The sequence below is a fragment of the Cryptotermes secundus genome, unplaced genomic scaffold (assembly GCF_002891405.2).
Source record: "Cryptotermes secundus unplaced genomic scaffold, Csec_1.0 scaffold3021, whole genome shotgun sequence".
Lineage (NCBI taxonomy): Eukaryota > Metazoa > Arthropoda > Insecta > Blattodea > Kalotermitidae > Cryptotermes > Cryptotermes secundus.
The window spans coordinates 76311-102959 of record NW_019729993.1 but is presented as its reverse complement, the minus strand read 5'-3'; the positions used below and the strand labels follow the sequence as shown (position 1 = coordinate 102959).

At 43.4% G+C, this 26649-nt stretch overlaps 1 protein-coding gene and 1 non-coding gene across 2 annotated transcripts in view; one reads left to right on the top strand and one right to left on the bottom strand.

Moving 5' to 3' along the window:
• Window positions 1–344: 344 nt before the first annotated feature.
• Window positions 345–26649, bottom strand: part of LOC111865942 (steroid receptor seven-up, isoforms B/C) — a gene marked incomplete at its 5' end in the record, with an annotated part of 80124 nt that continues 53819 nt past the window's right edge. The window contains one exon of the mRNA XM_023854383.2: window positions 345–448. Within this exon, the coding sequence (XP_023710151.2) occupies window positions 345–448 (104 nt within the window). The remainder of the gene's footprint in view (window positions 449–26649) is intronic.
• On the top strand, window positions 20741–20812 carry Trnae-uuc. The gene has a single exon. It is a non-coding gene; the product is annotated as a tRNA-Glu (tRNA).

The window sequence follows — 26649 nt, the reverse complement described above, 5'->3', positions numbered from 1 at the left end:
TAACCCCATTGATTTTATCTTGCGGGGTTATGTGAAGAATATTGTCTACCAGGTTATGATGAACGGCCTTCAACACCTGAAGGCAGGCATAAGGGACGCTGTGGCTACGGTAACACCAACGCCAAGGGAGCCCACATTTAAATTTACTGAGAAAGTTATATGTGCAGAAAGAAACTTTGATAGTTTCCTTTTGTAATGGTGTAACCCATTAATGTGTATAATAAAATCTTTCTGAGATAAAATGATTTTATTTTGGATAGGTATTTTGAGCTATAGGAAGCGCTCCTCATTTCGGTTACTCTTGTCACAAACAGAACACTTCGTATCTAAGCCTAATCAGAATATCATCCAGCCATGATTGTAAATAAAATCAACTGTAGACTCATCTCTTTAGTGCGCAGACGCTTCATCACAGGAGGGTGACGCCTGCAGTGGAAGTCGCACTTACCTGAAACAGACGAGAACGAAATAAATCACACGTCTTGTAGTTTCGTACAAGTGAATATGGCGTGGAAAACGCGATTTAAAAAAATCACGGTAAGATGTTAATTTGGCAGACCAAAGTCCTGAACGTGCTAAAAACAGGTTCGTAAACAAAGTCAGGAAGCGAAACCCGTCACTTTAAAAACTGACAGCAAAATTTTATTTTTGGGAGACCAAGAAGTTCACAAAATAATATTAAAATGGAGTTTGGGGAAATATTTTTACAAATGTTCTAAACATGTTTGAACTGATTCGTGACCATGCCCAACGGCATAACTTGATGGTGATGTGTTGGACGTCATGGATCAATCAGCTGAACCGTTCAGACGAGACGAAATAAAACAAAGTAACCTAACAGACGTGCAGCACTGCAAAAAAAAACACTTTTGTACGTCGAAGTGCTGATAATGTGGGTCGCTACGATCTCCAGCCCGATTTGCTAGAGCCCTAAATGTTTGAGGTCTGAGCTTCTGACGGCGGTGACTATGAAGATTACATGTCTTCCTCGTCACACATAGATGTTTTGTGCACCTGTATGAGTGGCTAAACAAACGAATGACACGAGGGCTGTGTGCAGTTATCCTTGACTAAAGATGGCTTTCATGTTACGAGGTAAGCGACGTCATGCAATCACATGTTCTTGGCTTGAAGCGCTCTGCTCCATAAGGAAAATACACGAACTCACGGTATTGGGATTAACAAAACAGTTACTGTTACACTTTAGAATAATATGAATTGCACTTGGGTTAGAAAAAGGCGGTTTTACTGGAATGGGGGAGCACTAATTGACTGCAGGTATAATGGGCACGCGAACTTTAACCAATGAACTTGACTCACGCAGACGCAGTCGTGTTCGTTGATTGTTCTAAACTTGTGCTTTATCTCGAGGATGCGGTTACCCCCGTATTTGCCACAACGTCGGGACGACGGAGTGGGAATATCTGACTGCCAACCGCCGCTTCGTGCAACACTGGGTCACGTCCACATTCCAGAAAATATGGGGCTCAAGTAATGGCCGACCACAGTCGCCCAGTGATCCTCACCGCGGGTTCTGATACCGCCCTTAGTATGGTTGTTATTCCATGCTCTTCTGTAGCAGGGTGATTAAAAGGATCCAAATAAAATGGACGCGGTTTAACAACGCCGTTGGCTTGTCACACTACGAGCAACGATACATACATGAAGAGCAAACAAAAAAAAACTTCGTGGTCTGTAGTCAGCAAGCGAACTATACCGACCGAGCGACCGCCGCTTGTCGGCGAAGTTAGTGCCAACTTTAGCGGCTACAGGGTATCACGTGGTCAGCGCAACGGATACCCGCGTCCGTTAATTTCGATGTTCTGGACCTGAGCCCCTGCTTTTCATTCAAGTAGCTCCTCAATTATCCTCACGAGGCTGAGTGGAGCCGGTTCCAGATCTACTACTCCTCAGAAAATGTGGTAGCGCCGGGAATCGAACCCGAACCTCTGGATCTGTAGCCAGGGACTCTGACCAATAGACCACAGAGGCGGTCATACACGAAGAGCAGTTGCCATTTAATGAGAAGTCTGCCAAAGAGTGAAGACGAGAAAGGTGCTGAGCAACTGTATCTTTTATGAATCAATCAGTTCTCATGGATCCTGAAATGTCTGCTAAATCTCCTTGTCTTGTAGATCGATGATAATCAGTTAATGCTGATGTGTCAGTTCCAGTAGTATTTCCTGAAGTACAATGCACAGAGACTGGACCTCTTATTAAACACGCTCATAACAAGCATTGTTTAATATGAAAAAACTGAGGATAATAATAAGTTTACTTCAATATATAGCATGCTGGTACAATTTTCTTCTTTGCTGCCCTTCTCGGAATTTGTTTGTAAAAGGAAATACAGGAGAAATACGGCAAGTAATGATGTGCACTCTTCTGGAACATTGTACATACTTTACATATGCTGCATGAATTCATAACTTGTGATCTAGATAATAAATACGTGATGTACTGAGCGCTTACTTTACCTGTGATAACTGGAAACATGTGTTTGAACCCTCGGGATTCCTCTGTACAATCTGCATAAGAAAGGGTAACCCCACATTTGACGATTAAAAGTTATATTAAATTAAACAAAGCAAGGTTCCCATGGTATGGGGCCAGTGTTCTCTATGTGATGTAACATTCCTATTAGAAACCAGACGCAAACATAATTCTGTTTCGTTCACGTTACACCAGTTTATTCGTGAAAATTATCATTCCATTACTTTTCTTTTATTGCTAGTGGGGTGGGACTAAGTCCCTTGCACTGCGGCCACTTCTGGCCTATTGTACCAGCCCCAGAAGATAGGTGAGGGTGATTGTGCAGCAATTGGTGGAAGGAAGATGGGCAGGGGAAACCGAAGTACTTGGAGAATCCCTGCCCCAGCGCCACTTTGTCCATAAATCCCACCTGACCAGACCCGGGATCGAACCCGGGCCGCCGCGGTGGGAAGCCAGCGACTAACCGCTTGAGCTATGGCGCGACCTTCGTTCCATTTTTTCCTTTCCTATTGCAAGTGGTGGAAATGCCCATCACTACACAATTAATTCACATGAAGAAGGGGGTTCATTGACACAGAATGTCTGTCCGTGCTGCTAGACCCATTTTAAGGTAACATGGCAGAGGTGTGCGCTTAGGAGCAGGGTCATCATTAGTACCGTTGTATGATCGCAACGGCAACTCAGATTGGTGATGCGATGGCGTGGGGTGTCACATGCTGGACCCTGGCGCTTAAGGGTCAATAGGCAAATTCAGATGCCGATTCTGAGAGACAGGGCGGCCTTTTAGAACGGCAAAGAGAGGCCTAAACCTCGAAGTGTATTCATCATTCAGAACAGTGACGAATACCTTATTATGGACATTATAGTTTTGTGGCCATAAAACAGGAGTATTGAGGAGACATATTCAGTTTTCCTCAAAATGTGAAGCTGATCGATACTGGCAGGTTTATCAGTGCATTCTGAAGTCCAATTTCTTTCTCAGGGTTACCAAAGTAATCGTCTGAAATTCACCAATTCTTATGAATTCGTAGTCATCACATTCTCTTTCCCGTCCAGATGTTTGTACTAATAGGAAAGCTGGTATTAAAACAAAAGATCCGGATTAGTGATTTTCGACTTTGTTGGCTATGCATCCCACTTGTCCAAAACATTCTTTTGAGTCGGCGACCCATAGACGAAAATATTATTCGACTGAGCCAAGCATTTCTGCCAACTCTTAATAAAAACTTGAATTTTCTTACTACAGTATTTTGCTACATAAATGAGAATGTAAATAATTGAATACTTTTTCTCGGACATTTTTACAAAAGACAGCAAAGTACGTATAATTATTTACTTTTAAATTTGCGACCTATTAAGACACCCTTACTACCTCACCTTTAGGGCATGACCCATGGTCTTGGAGTGTTACCTCCTGTTTGTGCTTGCAAACAAAGAAACACAAACCCCGCGCAATAACCCGAAGATCCGAGATCCACGAGACCAGTTCCAAAACTACGTCTCATAGAGATCTCCAATGTGCTTTGCTTTGTTTATTTTTTATATTATAATTTTAAACCTCAACTCTGTTTAGTATTGTGTCCGATCAACCCAGTTGTAACTTAAACTCCGTGACTTTAGTCCGCAAGCGAACTATACCGACTGAGCGATCGCCGCTTGTCGGCGAAGTTAGTGCCAACTTCAGCGGATAGAGGATGTCGTGTGGTCAGCGCAGCGGATATACATAGGCGTTAATTTCGGTTTTCTACACCGGAGCCGCTGTTTCCTTGACATTGTTCCTCAGTTATCCTCACAAGGCTGAGTGGACCCCCTTCCAGACCCACTACTTCTCAGAAAATCTGGTAGTGCCGAGGATCTAACCCGGGACCTCTGGATCTGTAGCCAGGAACTCTGACCACTAGACCACAGAGGCGGTCACCAGTTGTAAATAGCAAAGATAATGTTTTATACTAGCACCGTAGTGTATATGTAGCCCGTCACCATTTGTTTATTTCCTCAAGAATGTCCTGATGATGGCTCATATCTAGGCCGAAACATTTTGTGAATTGATGAATAAAGCACAATTGTGTGTGTGTGACGGTACCTAATCCGAAGTCCGAGATAAGCAGCGGAGTTGAGACTGTCCCTCTTTGTGAAATACCAGAGAACATCAGTTACGCCCTTCTTGTTGTCGCTGGAAACAGTTACTGGAGGGTGCTGCAATGCTGGTTGCCTGGCTTCATGGGGTAACCTCAGGACCCATATATACAATACACTTGACTACCAAAAATAATAGCTTCAGTTAACGTTTATGCTTTTGTACTTCATTTAGATGTTGTATGCGTGATAAGAGACATGAGGTAGTTGCGTAACACAGGAGCGGCTCCCACACCAGGCAGCGAAGACTGGGGTGTGACGAGGGTAAAGTGTAAAGGGGTAGGGGACGAGGTTAATCTCTGGCCCGGAACAACAAAGTTTCATCGTTAAAACCGATTGCAGCAGCCACAAAGAGTTTTTAGCCATAGACAAATACTACTACCCTTGCTGCAAATATGCAACTTGTAGTAGACCTTAGTTTTGGTTGTCAAGAATGCAAGTAAAAGTTTTGAATGCTTAAATAATTTAGGTTAATTATTGGATCCTTGATTCTAATCTCCTCCTAGACACAGGCTACTCGTATGCAGAAAATTTTATGTTGTCAAGCGGCGGTCGCTCGGTCGGTATAGTTCGCTTTGAGACTAAAAACACAAAGTTTTTTTTTAGTCTCTGAAGCAAATACCATGATCGCTTGAAGTAGCAGCTTGAAGTACACCTTAGTTTTGGTTTTCAAGAATGCAAGTAAAAGTTTTGAATGCTTAAATAATTTAGGTTAATTATTAGATCCTTGATTCGAATCTCCTCCTAGACACAGGCTACTCGTATGCAGATAATTTTCTGTTGTCAAGCGGCGGTCGCTCGGTCGGTATAGTTCGCTTTGAGACTAAAAACACAAAGTTTTTTTTTAGTCTCTCCAAGCAAATACCATGATCGCTTTCTTTCAGATCCTTTCCAGTTCATATGCCATCCTAACATTCGACGCTATATCACCTACATAACGTCATCCCCGGAAAATAACGCACACAAAAAGAGCCACATGTCTCATTTCGTAAGTCGGACTTCGCAGTAAACAAAGCAATTTTCAGGTATTCCGAAGACCGATAAAAGCATCATTAAAGAAGTAGTCAATATAAAACGAAACCTGTCGAAGTTGAGATTATTAGGAGCCTCAGGCCGTCCCGGCGCTGTCCGTCCTGATGTTTGCAACAAGTTTAATCACCGTCGGCACAAGGAAGTGGGACCTTATATCAGCATGCAACACGAACGCCGTAATAGCTTTCAGGTAGTGAGGTTTCGTTTCTTCAGCAAGTGGACCGTCATTTGGAACCAATGGCGGAACTCAACTGATGTCATCAATTCGTGTCTCTAGCTAAATTAAACACAGTTACCTCGCCCCCGCAACCGGTTGTCCAGTGTAACCGATCGTGTTGTCGTTGTAGGTGAACTGTGATGTTCTTTCCGGTTGAGCGAGTAACGACAGTGCAGAGGTTTCCGACTTGTAATGCACAGCAGAAGGAAGAGACTTATTATTTAACTAATTAACTAACTTAAATACAATTTTGTCCTATCCTGTAATTCAATTAATTACAGATGTCCTTTAGCAGAACCATCCTATACACGGACTGCTTCATACCACATGGCGAGAACTATATCCCCTCTGTACACGCTACAAGTGCAACCGAACTTAATTTTATGTCTTACAAGTCCAGAAACCCACTATTACTCCAGCGGATACATCTGGATTTCTTTAATAACGTACTTTACATCACTGTGACTGGATAATACATCTGTAATTTGAACTAACAGTCCACTCTTGCTCTTAATTGAAACCTAGAATATGTTACCCTCTTTATTTTCCGTATCACTATCCTGGATAGCTGATTGGTATAGCTGCAGGCTACGGGCTGGATGGCCTGGTTCAATTCCCGGAAGGGATAAGATATTTTCCTCCTAATCAACGTTTTCACGCCGGCTTTGGAGTCCACCAAACCTCATATCCAATGGGCACCGGCGTTCGTCTTCATGGCGTGGTGCAAAAGTACAAAACTACTGTGTCTCCAAATAGAAATAACCTCGGAATTAACTATCCTGCCAGGGGACGCAATTCACAGTAGTTTCGCTCATTTAGACCGCTTCTGTGGTCTAGTGGTCAGAGTTCCTGGCTACAGATTCAGAGGTCCGGTTTCAATTCCCGGCGCTACCAGATTTTCTGAGAAGTAGCGGTTCTGGAACGGGGTCCACTCAGCTTCACGAGGATAATTGAGGAGCTATTTCAAGGAAATAGCGGCTCAAGTCTAGAAACCCGAGATTAATGGCCGTGAGGATTCGTTGCGCTGACCACACGACACACTCTATCCGCTAAAGTTTGCACTAACTTAGCCGACAAGCGGCTCATTTCCAGTGTACAAATGAAGCGCTGGAAATTGTTTCTGGATGGGGCTGATATTTTTAGGCGACGTAGTAGCATGGAAGGCAGATAATACGCGGAGAAGTGCGACTGTGAGAGAAAACACAGGAAAGGGGTCCGAGAGGTTAGCACAGTTTAAATTGAAACCTTATCTGCTCTGGCCTATGACTGCCTTGCGACAAAAGCTCATCCATGGGTCAGCTTCATGCCAGAGGGTTTTTGCCAGTGGTAGAGATTGTATATTAGAATTAGCCTATTCTCCTGTAGCGCCACTGTGTATATATATGTAAACCTGCTCGCCACGTGGTTGCAAATATATTCAGATGTAATTGCAAAAGTGACGTAACTACACTTGCTAAAACTGACGTGTAATGCAAAGGTGCTGGCCAATTTCCTACAAGAAAAGTAGCTGTGGGCCTATAATTAAAACAAGACACGGAAAGTATCTCCTTGATATGTGAAACTGTTTAGTTCAACCCTACATTTGTTGTTCCTGTTCACGTACCGAATTTTGCAACATCCCCTCTTCGTATTCGAGACGACCCAGGTTCGAAACTCTTTGCGCAAACTGGCTGTCTTCTGGTTTTTCGTACTTCACCTCGCTTTGTCCAGAAATCGCTATCATCATTAGCAACTTCACTGTTGGCCTCTTCTATCTCGAAGACTATCATTTCAACGTCTTCTCGGTCGTCAAAACGTTTATTCGTTCGTTTGGTTCGTTATTCTTGAACTATAGGGTCGGTCTTGAAGAGACCATTCTAAGATATTATTGTACAACTTGTTTTCGGAGTCTGTGAGTTTTTCTTCTAAAGCACATATTTATAATGCATTGCGTATTCTTGTATTGCGTACATGGTCTGTTAAGTGTATATGTATCCGGAGCACATTTATGCTGTTTCAATTTTCCACGAGCCCAGTCTTCTGTCCAGATATATGCTCGAATATTCTACGATCGCTCCCTAAGCCTACTTAAGTCATTAGTCAGAGTCACTATCATTCAGTTGGTTGAGGCACTATGCTACAAGCCGGAAAGTAGCGGTTTCAAGTCCCGATGAGGTCATTGAATATTTTTCTTCAATTGACCTAATCCTTCCAGCCGCACTATGGCTCTGGGGTCGACTCAGCCTCTAACAGAAATGAGTACCAGGAATTAATTAAATAATTTTCCTGGAGAGTAAAGGGCGGCCGGCGCGTAAGGCTGACAAACCTTACCTCCATCTTTGAGCAGATTGTCTAGATAATGTGGGACCCTCAACATCTCACAATCCTATGGGCCTTTACGGCCTGGTACAGGGATACTTTTACTTTACTTATAACCTATGCAGATGAGAAGGCATCCTTAAATTACTCGCAGACATTCCCTGAGTTCAGCTGTTGAGAACCTCTGCTATGTAAAATCGGCTTTGCGTATTAAAATGCCGTAAACGGTTGCAGAATTGTGTTGAAACGCTTTTTCTCCGTGATTTTTAAGATGCTGCCCTAAAAGACGAACACTAATTCTGTGGTGTGAATGTGTCACTTTAGCGTTGAATGGCTGCACAAAAGCCCGACTAAAGCTATTAGGGAGGTACGTAATATAGCAGCAAAGGTTGTATCTGTATCACCTACGGTAGCCAATAAGGACGGAGGCCGGGAGATGAGTATGGAGAGGAAGGACAAGTGCACGTTCATAAGCTGTAAATCTGACTTCCGGATCGGTGGAGCCATCCGCAGAACTGGATGCACGAGTGCAAGCGTACTTCCGCTCTCACGTTGCTACTACCCTTATCTGGTTTGACACTAAAAGTTTAGAGCGACCTTTCCCCTTCCATGTAACTTCGAACACAGGACTCGATCGTGTTGTTATCGGTCATCTTTCTACTCGGCTTCTGGCTTCTCCTGTTTGCCCCCATTCCCACCTCCTGGTTGGCCAAAATTCGTATCTTGCTTCTCTAGCCATTGTTTCCACTGATGGCCTTATTAAGCACGTTCACAAAACCACTCAGTGCTCCAGCTAAGGAAGGAGACTCATTAGTTGAGACACAGGTTTCCTGTTGTGCATTTTGAAACATAACGTGGGCATTACCAGCGGTTGCTGCCTGCTGATAGCTCAATTGTCAATTAGCTAGTGAATGCAGACTTACTTACTCATGGAGCTGAGTCCTTCTGGAGGAGCCGCCAATTCTGCCGCTACTCAAGAATTTCCCAGCATTTTATGGAACCCGTAGGTTCATCACCATGTTCACAAGAGGCCTCCACTCGTCCCTCAAAACAAAAACAAACTCCGTGGTTTTAGTCCGCAAGCGAACTATACCGACCGAGCGACCTCCGCTTGTCGGCGAAGTTTAGTGCCAACTTTAGAGGATAGAGGATGTCGCGTGGTCAGCGCAACGGATCCCCACGGTCGTTAATCTCGGTTTTCTACACCGTAGCCGCTATTTCCTTGAAATTGCTCCTCATTTATCCTCAAGATGCTGAGTGGACCCCGTTCCAGACCCACTACTTCTCAGAAAATCTGATAGCGCCGGGAATCGAACCCGAATCTCTGGATCTGTAGCCAGAAACTCTGACCACTAGACCACAGAGGCGGTCGGATGCAGACTACACGTACATAAATTGATATGAACTTCCAACATACATGTTACACTTGTGACTGCGTTACAAAGGCGACGACGAAACAAATAAGAATGATTTTGCGAAATAAACCGTGTGGCTCTTCAGCAACTTTCCCATCTTACTAGCGTTACGGTATAATGTCTGATTTCCGGGGCTCGGTATGACTATCATACCGCTAGTCTTATTCACCGTACTGGATCATGCGAACTTCTGAGGTGACTTATTGTGAAGAGATCGTAACACGAAAAATGCAACATTTGATAACGATAAATAGCTTCTTTTTAAAAATTTTTGACACTGTGATTTCTTGACTCAACTATTCAGTCAATGAATCGAGAAGTTAATTAGGAATATTTTAATGTGTCTAGTCCATTAAAAGGGCGACAATTCTGTATCAATCTTTTCTTATTCATGGATTAAATGCATATTAACGCCGTAGGAATATTTACGTCTATAGGTGCATAGAAACTGGAGTGAATAATAAATCACTGTTTTAAGAGACAAGGAATAAATGCACAACTATTGGCCACTTCACAACAGGACGCCGCATTTTGGCAAAAAATGAGTACACAAAATAGTAAAAAAAGAAAAAAGCGACGTTATCCATGTACTAACAGGCCGTGAGGGCCCACAGAGTTGTGAGACGTCGAGGTTCCCACATTTTCTCTAGTCAATCAGCTCACAGATGGCGTAAGATTATTAGCGCGGCCCTTTAACACCCCCCCGGGGGGGGGGGTTCCTGGTTCTCATTTCTGTTAGGGGCTGAGTCAAACCCAGGGCCATAATACAGCTGGAAGGATTAGGTAAAATAAAGAAATCCACTTCATCGTAAATCGAACCCGCGATCTTCCGGCTTGTATCATAGTGCCTCAACCACCCACGCTACCGCACATAAGAAGACATGATAAAGACTGTGCATGTCTGCATTGTTCGATATGCAAGAAACTGGGCGCAGAAAGAGCAGAAAACTTGCACTCACATTTTTTTTTATTGCTAGTGGGGTGGGACTAAGTCCCTTGTACTGCGGCCACTTCTGGCCTATTGTACCAGCCCCAGATGATAGGTGAGGGTGATTGTAGAACAATTGGTGGAATGAAGATTGGCAGGGGAAACCGAAGTACTCGGAGAAAACCTGCCCCAGCACTACTTTGTCCACTACAAATCCCACTTGACCAGACCAGGGATCGAATCCGGGTCGCCGAGATGGGAAGCCAGCGACTAACCCCTTGAGCTATGGCGCGGCCTAAAATATTATCTTTAATTTTCGGGGTTTAGATGGATTTGAACTGGTGAAGACGGTAACACTGAACAGTGGTTGTCCAGCGGCTTACCCACCAGACCACTCACACTTAGCTATGACGATATGCTAACATGGAAATATGAGTAGTATGGAATTGGGCAGACACTGTAATTATGTAGAAGATAAGATTTGCCTGTTAAGACAGGCAGCAATACACTCGCACGGGAATGTAATACAAGAGGAGGCCGGAAATAAAATGAAACGTAAAAACTTAAGCAAAAAAAAGAGAGAGAGAGAGAATGTGGAACATTAAACGCTCTGTCATACTGAGTCATTGGGGCCCCAGAAATTGTAAACTAAGGAACTAAAAATTTTGGAATCAATACGAGGAAAGCATTCAGTATATTTACAAAAAGCAGTTGTACTGGAAATATCGTAGATGAAAAGGAAATCCTGATTGGGCGAATTCAAGAGAAGGACCACGAAGAACTCCTGTAATACGAGAAGAATATGATGATGAAAGTATTATTAATAGAACAACAACAGACTAATAATAATATGGCGCGGCCCGAAACCAGCTCAGGCCCTATGTGTATGCCCGCGATTGTTGTTGTTCTGCGAATAGAGGTCCTAGAATGGGCCGATCCTTACATCAAAAATGCCCTACCGAATACTGAACAGCTCAGCTGGAACAGAGACCCGTATAAAGAATGCCATCTTCTGGGATGTGACGCCGTTTTGGTATTGTATAAACCGACTTTTCGGAGGCTGAAACCATCGGGTCACGTTGGTTCCTCGCTCGTAGCTTTTTTTATACCCTGAAGATGGAGGCGATACGTTCCTCCAAAACGTCGGTTTATAAAATACCTGCAAGGCGCCACGTCCCAGAAGACGGCATTCTTCATAGACACCGCCATGAAAACCTCAAACCTTACAGAGACCCATATATGTTCACATTAAACTGGACGAGGGCACTGCGCATGAACAAGATACATAGGAGCATCTCTGAACTTCTGACGGCACGTTAAATGATACTTTTTTTTTCTAGTTCAGGTTAATGACATTGTTGCAGTTTTAATGATCTGTTTGATGGGAGCACAGATTCCAGCGTGGGAATGACATGTTTCTTTGTCCGTAATGACGCACGTACTGGTGTGACGTAAGGTGACGGGTTCTGGTGTGACGATTTGGGGGGGGGGACCTAGATCCAGATTCATTCATAAAACTTCGTACTCACTTTACAAAGGCCGTCAAAATCCTACTTTACGTGTAAGCCAAATTTTCCTTACTTGTGCCCGAACAGTCACACAGTCGAAGCGTGAATCCAGAACTAACTAGATCTTTAGGCCGCGCCATATCTCAAGCGGTTAGTCGCTGTTTCCCACCGCGGCGGCCCGGGTTCGATCCCGGGTCTCGTCAAGTGGGATTTGAGGTGGACACAGTGGCGCTGAGGCAGGTTTTCTCCGTGTACTTCGGTTTCCCTTGCCAATCTTCATTCCACCAATTGCTCCACAATCACCCTCACCTATCATCTGGGGCTGGTACGATAGACCAGAAGTGGCCTATGTGCTGTCTTCGCTCGCTCGGAAACCGGGATCGTGTGTTCGAATCCCACACAAGGCATGGATGTTTGGTGTGTGTGTGTATGTATGCGTTCATTCTGTTTTTGTGTTGTCCTGTATTTAGGCAGCGGCCTTGCGACGAGCTGATCACCCGTCCAAGGAGTCCTCTCTCTGTAAAAATGATCAAGAAGCTGAGAAATCAGCCCTATGCCCTAACGTGGGAGCGAAGAGGTAGGAAAAAATGAGGTTGGATCGACTGGGGGACACGAGAAATGAATATAGAATGTTGGTGGGGAAACGTCTTGAGTTGGGAGGATAATAAGATCTTAAGTAGGCACGTTGTGAGGATATCAGACAAACGGGACTGCCGAAGGATCCTGTCTGGCTCCTTTGATATTAACGATGCTGAAACTTCTGGTTGTCACCATAGTGTTGTTACGTTTATTGATCTTTATTCAAAATTTTTGGGCACCAGCTGAGGGCTCGAGGCTTACAGTTTTAGAGCAAGGGAGTGTACCCTGCACGACACCTCTATTGTTTCAGCAGCCCATTCTTCTCGTGCTGCCCGATCGCCATTTGTTTCGATCTCGAGACGAAAGAGAATAGATATCGTAAAATACAGTTCAACCTGCTTTCGTTCTCCTGAGGAGATGCACGGCTTCCATCATCAGCACAGCCCTAAACAGCGTTTCACAATCTTCTATTGTACCGCAGTCGTTCAAACAACCAATCAACGCTTAGTGTACAGCTGTTAGAATGACGTCCTGTTCTCACAAACCACTGTTTATGTTGGCTCATGAAACAGGTAGGATGAATCCATAAAATTTCTGCAAAATCATTTGGAGAAGCAAATTATAAGAAGCCCAGTACATCTGCCTTTCAAAATCGTGTCTTATTCTGACTGACACACACACACTACTTTAAATTTTCATATGAGTGCTTGTCTACAAGTTCCAAAATAATACAAAACGCAATGGTCTCTGGACCTTACTTTGCTGTTGCTCCTAAAAATTCCGGTACTTCGAACATTCCGGTATATTCAAGACAATTTATTTCTGATGTTGTACAAACTGGAGTCCGGAGTTCCATTTCTGACAGGAGTGCTCCTATTTATTACAAAGTCCAGGGCGGCTAGTCACCTGCTCACGTTGGTTCCTCGCTCGCGGATTTTTCTACCTTGAAGATGGAGGCGATACGTTCCTCCGAAACGTCGTTTACATTATATCCCAAGAGACGACATGCTTCTATTAATGACCTTTTTTTTCTAAAATTTCTGTGAAATATCTAAAGCTTTGTTCCATATCTTTCAGCTGTCAGAAAAGAACTTAACTACAACTGCACCCGAAACACTTGTTCTCGCCCAGTACTGTATGACAGCACTAACGAACACTAACGCATAGTGCACTGTGGGAGCGATACGCCAACTTTAAGTTTGAATTAAGTAGATTAGTAGGTTTCAGCCTCCTCCTCCCCCTTTTTTTGAATACTAAAATACCTTACAAAATAAATTTGCTCATTCTGTCTTTACACGAAACTCCGCCTTCTCTCATGCGTTGTCTGTAAGCCTGACCAGCATAAGTACGAGGGGGGCCTCGCGAATGAAACAAAAAGTATTCAGGACATGAAATGTATCGTAATATGAAAACAAATGGAACTTTCAGTACTTTCGCCATCAAAAGCAGCTTTCTGTATGAACAATGTCCACATCATAGGTGTGGAGCTGATCTTTGTCACGATTGTAGTGTAAACTGAGAAACGTGAACTTATACATTCTAACCCGAATGTACGGAGCCTTCCATAAACTATCAACCGCACAGGATGTATGTAGGAAGACAGTGTCAAGCACACATTACGTCTGCTGTCAATACTGCGGCAGAAGATGCTGAAACACGTGCGGTAATTTATTTAAATGACCTTTAAGGTTCTCCATCTTTTTTTTTCTTCTTCTATCTCTTCGAAAGGGAAACAAATATTTGCATAGATGCCGAGTAAACAGAAGTCTCTATAGTCTTAACAAGTAGGAACCAAATTGCATTCCTGTGCCCTCCATATCCTGGTCAGGGGTGGGGAAAGTGCGTTAAAAATCCCAAAGAATTTTCGTTTACGAATTCAAAACCGAATATAACTGCTTAATATCTTGCCACTGAGGCGGCCCGGGCTCGATCCCGGGTCTGGTCAAGTGGGATTTATGGTGGACAAAGTGGCGCTGGGGCAGGTTTTCTCCGAGTACTTCGGTTTCCCCTGCCAATCTTCATTCCACCAATTGCTCCATAATCACCCTCACCTATCATCTGGGGCTGGTACAGTAGGCCAGGAGTGGCCGCAGTACAAGGGACTTAGTCCCACCCCACTAGCAATAAAAAGAACTGCTTAATACAATAAGTATTAATGAGCAGTCCTCCAACATACAGCATGCAGCACCATCAGGTTAATGCATGGATCGGCAAAGGAAACGTATATGTGGGTCTATCGTTAGGAGGGGATGGCTGGTTTTATGAGTTACGTTCGTGAAATTTCCGATTCTGCGTTGAATTCTTTTAAACTGTTTATTTTTGAGGGATTAGAATCATAATATATAAAATACAAACAGATGCAGACATGTATGCTACTGACGCCAGCCGGAAGACTTTTCCCATTCCGTTTCAAGGTCATATTACAGCTGATTTCCTTTCAGCCTACTTCCAGACACCAATACTCTTCTGGAGCATTCCACACTGTTTCCCGAAAACAAAGCAGATTCCTGGGGAATTTAGGTACAAGTATAGACGTACCGTGTTCCTTTGTTTCATGCAGAAATAATGATAACGAATATGGGATGTTTCTTTTCCCCGCTAAAGTATTAAACTTTAATGGGTTAAAAAGGTAAGACTATCCATGTAACGGGCCATCGAGGATCCTACATTTTCTAGACAATTAGCTCACAGATGGCAGTGATGTTATCAGCCTTACGCGCCGACGGCCTCTTACCTGCAGGAAGATTCCTGGTACTCATTTCTGTTAGAGGCTAAGTCAACCCCAGGGCTGGAAGGACTAATCAATTAAAAAATCCAATGACCTCATCTGGAATCGAATACCTGACCTTCTGGTTCGTAGCACAGTGCCCCGTTCACATTAATGGGATGTGCCAAAATTTCATCCCTTCTCCTGCCTCCTTCTGATTATAAAACCGGTAACTTGCTTCAGTTAATTTCTGACACACTGTTTTCAGAGCATATCAATCGCAGATGATGGAGAATGTTATCTCGGTGTCAGTGAACTTGGGAGAGATGAACAGACGTTTCAAATTAAGGAGGAGATAAAGTAGCAATCACTGTCCGCGACAAAAGATGGCAGGTGCCAAGTGGATGAGACGTACGTACACAAACACACCGAAACAAAGCACATCCGGTCAAAGTTTGGGAAACCTCTTTGTACAAAATATTAGAGCCTTTAAATTGTTCTTGTCTGAGAGGCACGACACCTGGTAGGCCTATGTGTTTGTTCACCACTTGTAAGGTCCCACCTTCGCATTCGCCACCTGTAAGTCTCCTTGTAGCATAATGTTATAATACTGTGTGCCTGCCGTGCATATATTTCTTTTAATACAGCCTTGCCAGAGGCTGTGTGGATAACATTTCAAGTTAAACAAATTTGAACTGGTATCCTCAGCAGTGAAGGCGAAGCCCCACCCCGGACGTGCATGCAAGAGTGTTCTAACAAATACATACCTCAAAGATAGCGTCTACGTCATTGTGGCAGCTGTGATGATTTGACAGGAGTCATTTTAGAACAATACTGTCAAGTGTATTAGTGACTATAGACGGGGTCTGGATTGGCCGATTGGATTTATTAACACCTTTTACAATCAACTCGTACCAACAAGTATACAACGCTATCGCTGATTTACACAATTTACAGTTCACCGTTACACTCGCATTAGAATTTTCAGTCTTCATTAGTCGTATCCTGGTAACGGAATTAAAAGTTTCTCATTGTGACTAAATCTTATAATCACGCACTAAGTCTTCACAGGTTGATTTCTAATTCTTCTTAGGTTACTAACTACACGTGGCTGTCTCCTACCGTTGTACTTTTTAAATTCTCATTCTCGTGCTCTCTCTTGTACGCTGTTGTATTCTCGTTCTCTTGACTCTCGTGCTTCCACAACAATTCTCTTGCAATTTCTGAATTCCCAATTCCAATTCCCTAATCATTCCTCAGAGTCACAGTCAAAGTCACATTGCGACTGACGGCCAGTCAGTCAGTAATGGGCTCATGACCATATTTTATTACTATTTGATAGTTACGGTCTTGTTTTTTGTGGGGCGCAATCTCTGAAGATAGGACGGGTCTGTCTTTTGTATATGCTGCTGGCGCTTGCCAACGCAGTCTTTCTCGGGTTCGAGTCTCTTGGGATTCGAGACTTCACTTTTCGTCGCCTCCTACGACTCGCAGGGTCACGGTGGAGGTATTCGACCCCGCCTCCACACGGGTGTCTCTTCCATTGACTGCTTAGGCATTCCAGTTCTCTTATAAACCTTCAGCCGGACAGCGGAAAACGCACTGCGCTTCCCTGTTACGTAATCGCTGTGTTTACAGGCGTTGCTTGGCGGAGGTATCCCTCAAGTCAAAGTCAAAGTCATATTGCGACTGACGGTCAATCAGTCAGTAAGTCTTGGTATCGAGCCCCATGTGGGGCTCATGACCAGATATTAATTATTACCGTTTGACAATTACGGTCTTATTTTTGTGGGGCGCCCTTTCTGACGAGAGGACAGGTCTGTCTTTTGCATATGCTGTTTGGCCCTTGCCAGCGCGGTCTTTCTAGGGTCCGAGTCCCTTGAAACTCGAGACCATATTTTACTGTCTCAGATTTGAGACTTCCCTTTTCGTCGCATCCTACGACTCGCAGGGTCACGGTGGAGGTATTCGGCCCCGCCTCCACACGGCCGGAGTTATCCCTAGTTATAGGCTCCCGTAATATAGCCTCGGGCCGGATCCCATGGAAAACACAGTCTTCGCTTGTCGAGTATTGTTGTGTTACCTAGCAACAAGATGTTCCACGGTCCAAAGAGAACACAGCTGTTATTGTTGTGTGTTCACTGGAATGTGTACAGTGAGTCGTTGCTCAGCAACGGGTGTATGCGTCACAATACATTCAGATACACGTTTTAAGCGAAATTTTGAACTACGACTTAAAACTCACATGAAAAGAAAGTTTGCTGTTATTTGTTTTCTGAGTGACGCTTGGTATTTTTTTCAGAGTTTTTTCTTTCAGTCTCGGAAGAATACATATCTGTATCCTCTTGATCCTTGTATAATAATCGAATTCTAAATATGTTCTGCTGTTCCCTGAGCATGAACTCAATTGCTCGATGAAGATAATGAGACTGTAATGAGCCATGAAGTAAGAAGCACGATTATCATTGCACGAGGTGAATTTGGCTCTTAGAAAGCAGATGCCCTTGGCAGTTTCTCGTTTCGCCCTCCCCTAAGGCCTGATATATTACAAATGCCATATGCATGTTAGAAATATATTTATGCAGTCAGGCCACTGAGATCAGCAAGCAGAGAAAACAGAAGGTGCATGTCTATCAAATTTCTGGATAAGTAATAGAGTTTGTCCATCTCTTGGAATCTCCGCGTATACAAACGTCGCGTAGATCTGACCTAACGCTACTTCAACGCTCTGCGTTTTGCACAACCTTTACTTGCTAATACAGGACAAGATCACAAAACGATGTAAAGATGCCGGAAAATGTTTTGAGTAACCTATTATCAGTGAAATTGAAAACTACCAGGAATGTTGTTGGCTGCAGCATTTAAGACGAATGTAATAACAATGTAAAAAAAAAGGGCAAAGCTATTCCTGTAGCAGGCCGTGAAGGCCCATAGGGTTGTGAGACGTCGAGGCTCCCATATTTTGTCTAGACAATCGGCTCACAGATGGCGGTAAGGTTGTCAGCCTTACGCGAAGGTCGCCTTTTAACCCACAGGAAGATTCATGTTGCTATTTCTGTTAGAGGCTGAGTCGACCCCAGGGCCATAGTGCGGCTGGAACGATTAGGTTAATTGAAAAAAAAACTCCACCTCATCGGGACTCGGAACCCGCGACCTTCCCGCTTGTAACAGAGTACCTCAACCAACTACGCTACCGCATGCCCCCCTGGAATACAAACCGATGGCACTAAGTACCCTAGGCACACAGAGAAACGTAGGCACGTAACTTAAAACGTTTAGGAGCAGCCGATAAAGTAGAATTCAATAGGAAGCGTAGTGACCAAGACGTCACGATCATGATTATGCATGACGACTGTTGTGAGCGTACTCTAACCATGAAGTAGTTCCCCTGGTAGCCGGGTTCCAATTTTGTTATGAATGAGTCAATGGTAATCATCCCATCTGTCTGCGGTCCTGCAGGTAGGAGTCCAGGCTAATGACCACTGGGCCTTCCACAGGGATGGAACAGGAGTGTCGACTAAACTGTTTGAAGATGGAACCGGAGACGCTGATAGTGTTGTACGTAGTAGTGACGTATATGGCGCAATATACAGACGGCACACATTTAACGTCGTCTACTTTGGCACTAATTCTTCTGTCTGAGCATTCACAGTCCGTTCTGACTGCAGGTCTTGTCCATAACATACCACACGCTTAGCTTTACAGCACCAACACTATTACTGATCTGGCAGCAAGGTCTACAGCACGTTTCGTATCACTCACCTGCCTACCAGTTAGAATTTTATTCTATGGATACATCCAGGATGTACACTCAATTTCGTGAAACATCAGCTTACAAACAAACCGAAACCATTGTGTCTCGTTCTTCTACATTTCTTATTAGGCCACCTGGCCTGTTTCCAATCAGAATTAATCTGGAACTATGGATCTTATAGTCAGTCACGGTAGCCGAGCGATCTAAGGCATGTACTGTCTTCGCTCGCTCGGAAGCCTGGATTGTGGGTTAGAATCCCACACAAGGCATGGGTGTTTGGTGTGTGTATGTGTTGTCCTGTGTTTAGGTAGAGAGTTTGCGATGAGCTGATCACCCGCCCATGGAGTCCTACAGTCTGTAAAAATGATCAGTTCCACTGAGAAATCAGTCCTATGCTCCAGAGTTGGAGCGACAGGAAGAAAGAAATGGATCGAACAGAGTTGGTATGACTCCTTGGACGGGTAATTAGCCTTGTCATTTAAAACATGGATTCAGTGTGAATGTCGCACTGTTGGCCTACGTTTAACTCGGTGTTCGGTGGAACTTCACGTCAGGTCCTTCGAGCCACTCATTCCTTCCACAGAGTAGGACGAATGTGTAAAGCTGCCAAGTATGAACAGGCAGCCATGTGTCTACAGTGCGCTATGTTTACTTTTTTACTGTTTTAGCCGTGTGTGCAGGTGCACAGAATGTTGTCCGAGATTGCGCTCAAACTAACATGGACATTAGCGTGGGGCTGGTCACTGCGACCGTCATTCTGTGCTAACGAGACGTTTACACAAGCGCTCGCTCGCATCTCTCTCTCTCTCTCTCCATGCAAATACGTGACACGGTCCAAGAGGACAGGGCCCTCCTCTCTGTGGGAACCACAAAACATCGCAGTTAGTTGAAAGCGGCGATAGTGTGTAGTTCACCAGATTACTGCAGACTGGAGACATTCTCCACCTAAATAAGCCTGTTGGCAGACTGACCCGGATATAAAGCGGGTTTCTCGTGAAAGTATTAAAATTTGATAACTATGCAACAGTTCCGCCGAGCAGAAAGAGCGCAACAGTAACGTGTCTGATTTCCATTCGAGTGTGGCTCGGTTCCAATGTCAATATTCTCCCCAGATGTGAATCAGAAAACCACAGATAGACCTAACGAAGATCTCCTTGTATGGAAGATCAGTACAACACAAAACGTCTGCCTCTGCAGTCACAAGAGAATACAGAAAAATGTGGACAAACGTATAGGAATATGCCACAAGCGTGATGCTCGTGACCGAAGGTATAAGAAGTTGTATTAAGCCGCCCAGGCACCGTAATCAACTGTGCCTAGTAATTTCCTGTCCGCCTACAAGGTGCTTGGATGGTATGTGAAAACATCTCAAGACCTCTCTTACTCTCCTATGTTCCGAATCATCATAGGAACTGTGCATTTCATTCAGTCTTATACAGTTCTGGTAGGTGAGACGCGAGAAACCAATCGAAATTGCAATTATAAATATTGTATGATAGTCATATTATGTGTGTTATTGGCCACTGTAGGGAAAAATTGCATATAAGCCAAGGGGCGCATGCACGATGATGGTCGGAAGGCTGAAACTATGTTGTAAATCTGTAACGGATAGCATTATCTATACATACATTGTAATGGCGGAATCAAATTATAAATAATGAAGATTTCTCTAACCTCATGTGGTCTAGTGGCTAGGATACCTGGCTTTCACCCAGGAGGCCCGGGTTCGATTCCCGGCATGGGAATTTTTTTAAGCACAACAGACCATTGCAGGTCGCGGTGCAAGGGCCGAGAAAAGCGGCCTCCGTAGTCTACGGGTAACGTTCCCACCTCATGACTCAAGGCACGCGGGTTCAAAACCGGCGGAGGTCGTGGAGGGACTTTTTAAGATTTACGGCACGTAAAAGATCCTCATGTCTCTAGGAGACCTCTGAGCAAAATTAGGCAAAGTTTCCCGCCCAAGTAGTTTCCAATGCCTCCGGTAGATGGGAAGCATCGGGAACCACTGCCAACTTCGCTGGCTGAACGGGGCTGATAGCGATCACCAGTACAGGCAGGGTATGGCGACTGGTAGAATATCAAAGGGGGACGTACAATAGACTATTAGTCGCGGTGCATGAGGAAACCCACCCCTCCAATAATAATAATAATAAATAATAATAAGGGCCGAGAAAGCCTACCTCTCATACATTCATTCAACCTCAGATTTTGATATCTAAGGACAAAATCCCTCTCCAGTAAGTAACAACAGTTGGTTTAAGTTGTTGAATGTAAACCAGTATCTTACATCTACGAGTGGAATACGTGAATGTCTCTTTTTTCAACTTAATTACATTACATCAACTTTGATGGAAGATCTCACTCAATAATGTCTCGTCAAACACAACTTAAAATGGTGGATGAATAAGAATTAACGTTCAAATAAACTCACTTCATGCGGAACAACTATGGACTGCTTGTATAAGTGGACGAAAAAGCGACAGCAGAAAATTAACAACATACTTTAAACAAGCGTGCATTTCCGAAAAGAAATGTATTCAGCATTAGGGAATTTTATAATGAATTAATTCATTAGAGCTTACAGGGTGTGAGGTATAATACATCGGTTCAACTCTTGCCAAGTTTAACGAGAAATTTAACGTTCGTTCGTTCGTTCGTTCGTTCGTTGCTCTAATTCAAGCTCCGACACTCCAAAACACACTCAGACAATAAAAGACGTCACTCAGAAAGAGAATGCCACAGATCAACAACAACACAGCTGTGAAACGCTGTTATACCAACGTCATCAAACCATACTTAAGTTTCTGTCCACTGTTGCCACGGCAAGCACACGATGGCAAGTTCGCGAACTTTATTGTCAGACCTCTTGCATTTGGCCTGCATTAACCTAGATCAACGTTTCCGAACGCTACTACAGCTGCTGCCTGGTTTGTTACGTTTTGACGGCACAGCGAAAGGTATGTGGAAATGTGGAGCAACCCAGGTGAGACAGGGGGCGGGGAGTCCAGGGTTCCTCATCGGGAAAGCTTTTAGAAAGGAAGATGCTTATAAAACCATAATTAACTACCTGTCCTTTCTGACGAGACCCCAGTCGCTTATTACGAGATCTGAGCACAAAATATTACATCGGGAATTCTGTGACAGAATTTAAATACTATGAAATTAGGAGACGAAATAAATTGACAGTTCGGATCGAGAACTGGACTGACAAAATAATAAATATTTCCATAACATTGTTTTAATTTTAAATATTTATAGTAATATAAAAGAAATAAATCAACTGCGCGGCACAGTTCTGTATATCTCAAGACAGACGTATTAGAGAAAACACAGCTTTTCCGAATAAAGTCAATTTTCGCTATTGCACTAGGAAAAAATTCCTTGCTTGCAAAAGTCACATTTATCGTTTCCGAAAAACTGTGGAGCTGTCAGCTTTGTTAGAAGACTCCGCGACAGACGTCGGTTTATGGAAGATAGAATGTTCCTTTCAGCAAGACTTGATACTGCACTGCGTGCTGCGTGCTTACTTGCATCTGCGGTTCAGAATACTCGTATAATCCAGCTCTTCCATTCATTGGAGTCTAGGAACAGTACATGGTAAGAGACCAGATAATACGGTACCAGGATTTACTTGCCTTTTCAAGGGGCGTAGAAACAATTTCGCACCTCGTGACGCAATATCAAGCCCAGCACATTTGAAGGTCTGCTCTTAAGTTGCACCCCTCGTTAGATATGCACACATCTGTGTGCAAACATAAAGCTGTTACCTGCGCAACAGATATAAAGTTAACCGAAATAAAGAGCAAAATTTCTGCGTGATTCTAAGCCCAAATTAAGGATATTTCTGTCATTCCATCATTCAGAATCTATCCCAAAATTCAGTGCAAATGTTTACAAATTTGTGTCCGTTTTAAGGGGGCAAAATTTTTGCCGAGAAATCTGAAAGGAAGAAACCGCTTAGTAGAGACCTCGGCTAATATTAAAATGAATCTTAATGAAATATAACACGGTGATGTGGACTGTATTAATCTGGCTGTGTTTAGGGACCGATTGGGAAAATTCGGGAAAACACTATTCATAACACTGGAATGGAAACGAAAACAGGGCTATCGCATGCGTAACCTCCAAGTTTCGTTCATGTGAATCATTTTCGACTTTAATTAAAAGATGAAAGTGAAATAAACACAAAACGAACAGAATCTCCGTCAAAGATAGTTCTTTTTTTGTATGGTGGAGGTAAGAAGTGTGAACTTCGTTTTCAGTTCCTTCGATCACGCTTTGTCATTGCGGATGGGCGTTCCAGCAGAAGAAACATTAAAACATATAGCAGTGGTAGTAGTAGTGGTAGTGGTAGTAGCAGCACCTTGGATGAACTGTCCTATTATCGATCCTTGAGGGACAGCCGTAGGGAAGTTGAGGATGAGGGTGAAGTAGAGGGAGGAAAACGTAATGTAAGGGTGGCTGACACCATTGTGTGGTCTGGCGTCGTGGTTTTGGGTGATGATGGCTATTGTGCCTCCATGCCTATAATAATCCCACAGCTAGAAGTGTCAAGCAAAATCACCAAGGCCACCAAACAGGTCACAAATACAATATCACTGACATCACCAATGAGAGCTAACATCGCCTACCTACAAATCACAAATGGAACATGCGTTTTCCACTGTATCACTACGAGGTTTTTCAATCTGCTCTCCTGGAAAGACAGTCCCTTACTCGGCGAGTCTCTTTTGACTACTACGACCCATCGCCATAGTTCGGATTAACTGACATGCGTACTACTGTTATTAGTCCGAAGGAAACAAATTATGTCCTTGCGTTTTACAAACAAAAACCACAAACTCCGTGGTTTTAGTCCGCAAGCGAACTATACCGACCGAGCGACCGCCGCTTGTCAGCGAAGTTAGTGCCAACTTTAGCAGATACAGAATGTGGTCGGCGCAACGGATCCCCACGGCCGTTAATTTCGGTTTTCTAAACAGGAGCCGCTATTTCCTTGAAATAGCTCCTCAATTATCCTCACGAGGCTGAGTGGACCCAGTTCCAGACCCAGTACTTCTCAGAAAATCTTCTAGCGCCGGGAATCGAACCCGGAACATTTGGATCTGTAACCAGGAACTCTGACCACTAGACCACAGAGGCGGTCCCTTGCGTTTTACAGAGTACGAAATTACGAATTCATCACTGCATCATAATTATTTACGAAATGCCTTCTTACATTATCCCGACTACAGTTGTGGTTTTTCGATCATGTAGAACAGCAGACCACAGAACAGCTTAATCTCGAAACACAGCCCTTTATACAATAATTCAGCGTTATCCACTCTCGGAAATTACAAAGGAACAGAGTTGCATATGAATAGATGGTCGCTGAATTCTCAGTCCCACTTTTCAGCGGTCCGATGGAAGTTGTAACCAGAATGAACTCAGTTTCTTAGATAATGGTTCTTATTACGATAATATATGCAGTAAACGGCAGTTAACCGGTAAATTAGTTAGTATTGAAACTATTTTTAAAATAACGAACCAAATTTAGAAAGAATTAAGTATTGAAAATTTTGAAACTGCTCGCACGTTTATGGCAGAAAAGGTATGCGATATTTACATATGAACGAACGATGTGAAATATTCAAGTACATTGCATTTGAGCCCCTTCTCCTCTTCCTCTTCTACCTTGACGGATTATGCCTTCTGATAAGTTCCCATTCAGAATTAATTAATTTTGAAATTCTCAATCATATGGGCAGTCGGAAGGACTCCGTGGACGCGTGATCAACCTGTCGCTAAGGCCGCTACCCCTTATTTACTGTATGATAAATTTCCAGCAAAATACAGTACATTTATATACTATTTACCTGCCACATTCTGACCTGACGTACAAGAGCGAAGTAATATTATTTTATAGTTCTTCACCTCCGCCATAAAAGATTCTGAGACGCTGCACTAATGATATCTGTTATTATGTTCTGTGTTTTGTTAGGCTGGAAGTTTAATCTTCGAGATTGTTAGACCAGGCAAATTATGCACTCCATTTTGTATTTCCTGCTATACTTAGCTTCAGAAGCTGCGCAATTCAACCACTTCCGATGCTGTCAAAATTTAAAATTCAGAAGTATATAAAGCGCTTGTAATCAAAGATGAAAGCTGCCTGGAATATACTAATCTCAAACTAATATGACAAATGTTCTAAGATGTCTTTAAGAAGGCTTTACATAATCAGCCACATTCTTGTACCGTGGTCGCTGTGTGTTATTCAGACCAAATTATAATATTTCACATTATAGATACTTTACCGATAAGCTGCAAATGAAACCGAAGTTCACACAAGATGCAATCCCTTCTACTTTCGCTGCCGATAAAGCAGGCGCATTTGCAGTTGTCCACAATATTGACGCATAAGCCTGCCTATTGGCTGTCCTAAATAAAGTTCAAGAGCATCAAGAAGATAAACATAGTCACGTAACGCGGTAAACGCTATTCTTTATAAAATACCCCACATTTAAAACATTTACTAAGTATTCTGGGGGCACACGGTAGCGTAGTTCGTTGAGGCAATATGCTACAAGCCGTAAGGTCGCGGGATCGAATCCCGATGAAGTGGATTTCTTCAATTTACCTAATTCTTCCAGCCACACTATGGTCCAGGGGTCGACACAGCCTCTTAACAGAAATGAGTGCCAGGAATCTTTCTGGAGGGGTAAAGGACGGCCGGCGCGTAACACTGACAACTTTACCGCAAACTATGAGCCGATTGTCTAGAAAATGTGGGAGCCTCAACATCTCATAACCCTATGGGCCTTCAAGGGCTGTTACATGGGTACCTTTACTCTTACTTGCTTTATTAAGTATTCTGAGAAATTTAAAAATGTGTAACGCCCAATTAACATACTCCCATTTCACTTTTCCGATCTTGACAGAAATATAAATGGCTGTAACATGAGTCACGAAATGTCACTGCAGAAATCTGAAAAAATGGAGAAAGAAATCATTTTTGGTAATTAAATACAAAGACAGAAGATGTCTGTGGGTTTAGGAGTGAATATGTGGACAAAGAAGATGTCAAAGTTGTATGTACAGGTCTAAAAAGTATAGAATTAAAGTTCTGACAGGTTTACAGGATATAGAATGAACTAAAATGCTGGAAAAGTATTGTACGCTTATCGTGGTACGGAAAGGATCGATTCCTAGTATTAATTTCTTACAGTGTATCTGTTCCTGCAACGTACCACTGATTCTACCATAGTGTTTGTCATCTAGGTGTTCAGTGTACGTACGGAACAGTGGGCCCTGGCCATGGGACAAGTAATTTCGCATATAATTTCTGTGTAAATAACATTCTCCAATGTCTAACAAATCTGCAGACCTGGTCGAGACGGCGGAAGATGGAATACCCCCTCAGGTCTCGCCCAGAGTTTGACGCTATGCGATAACACAGAGAGAATGGGGGTGCTGTAACAATAACGGATTGTGGTGAAGACCGAGTGGGGGTGAGTAAAATACAAAGGGGATTGATTAAAATTATTAAAGTTGGGTGTTGCTGGGTGGACGGGGTAGGTCTTCGTGCAGTTTCTGTTTTCGGGGT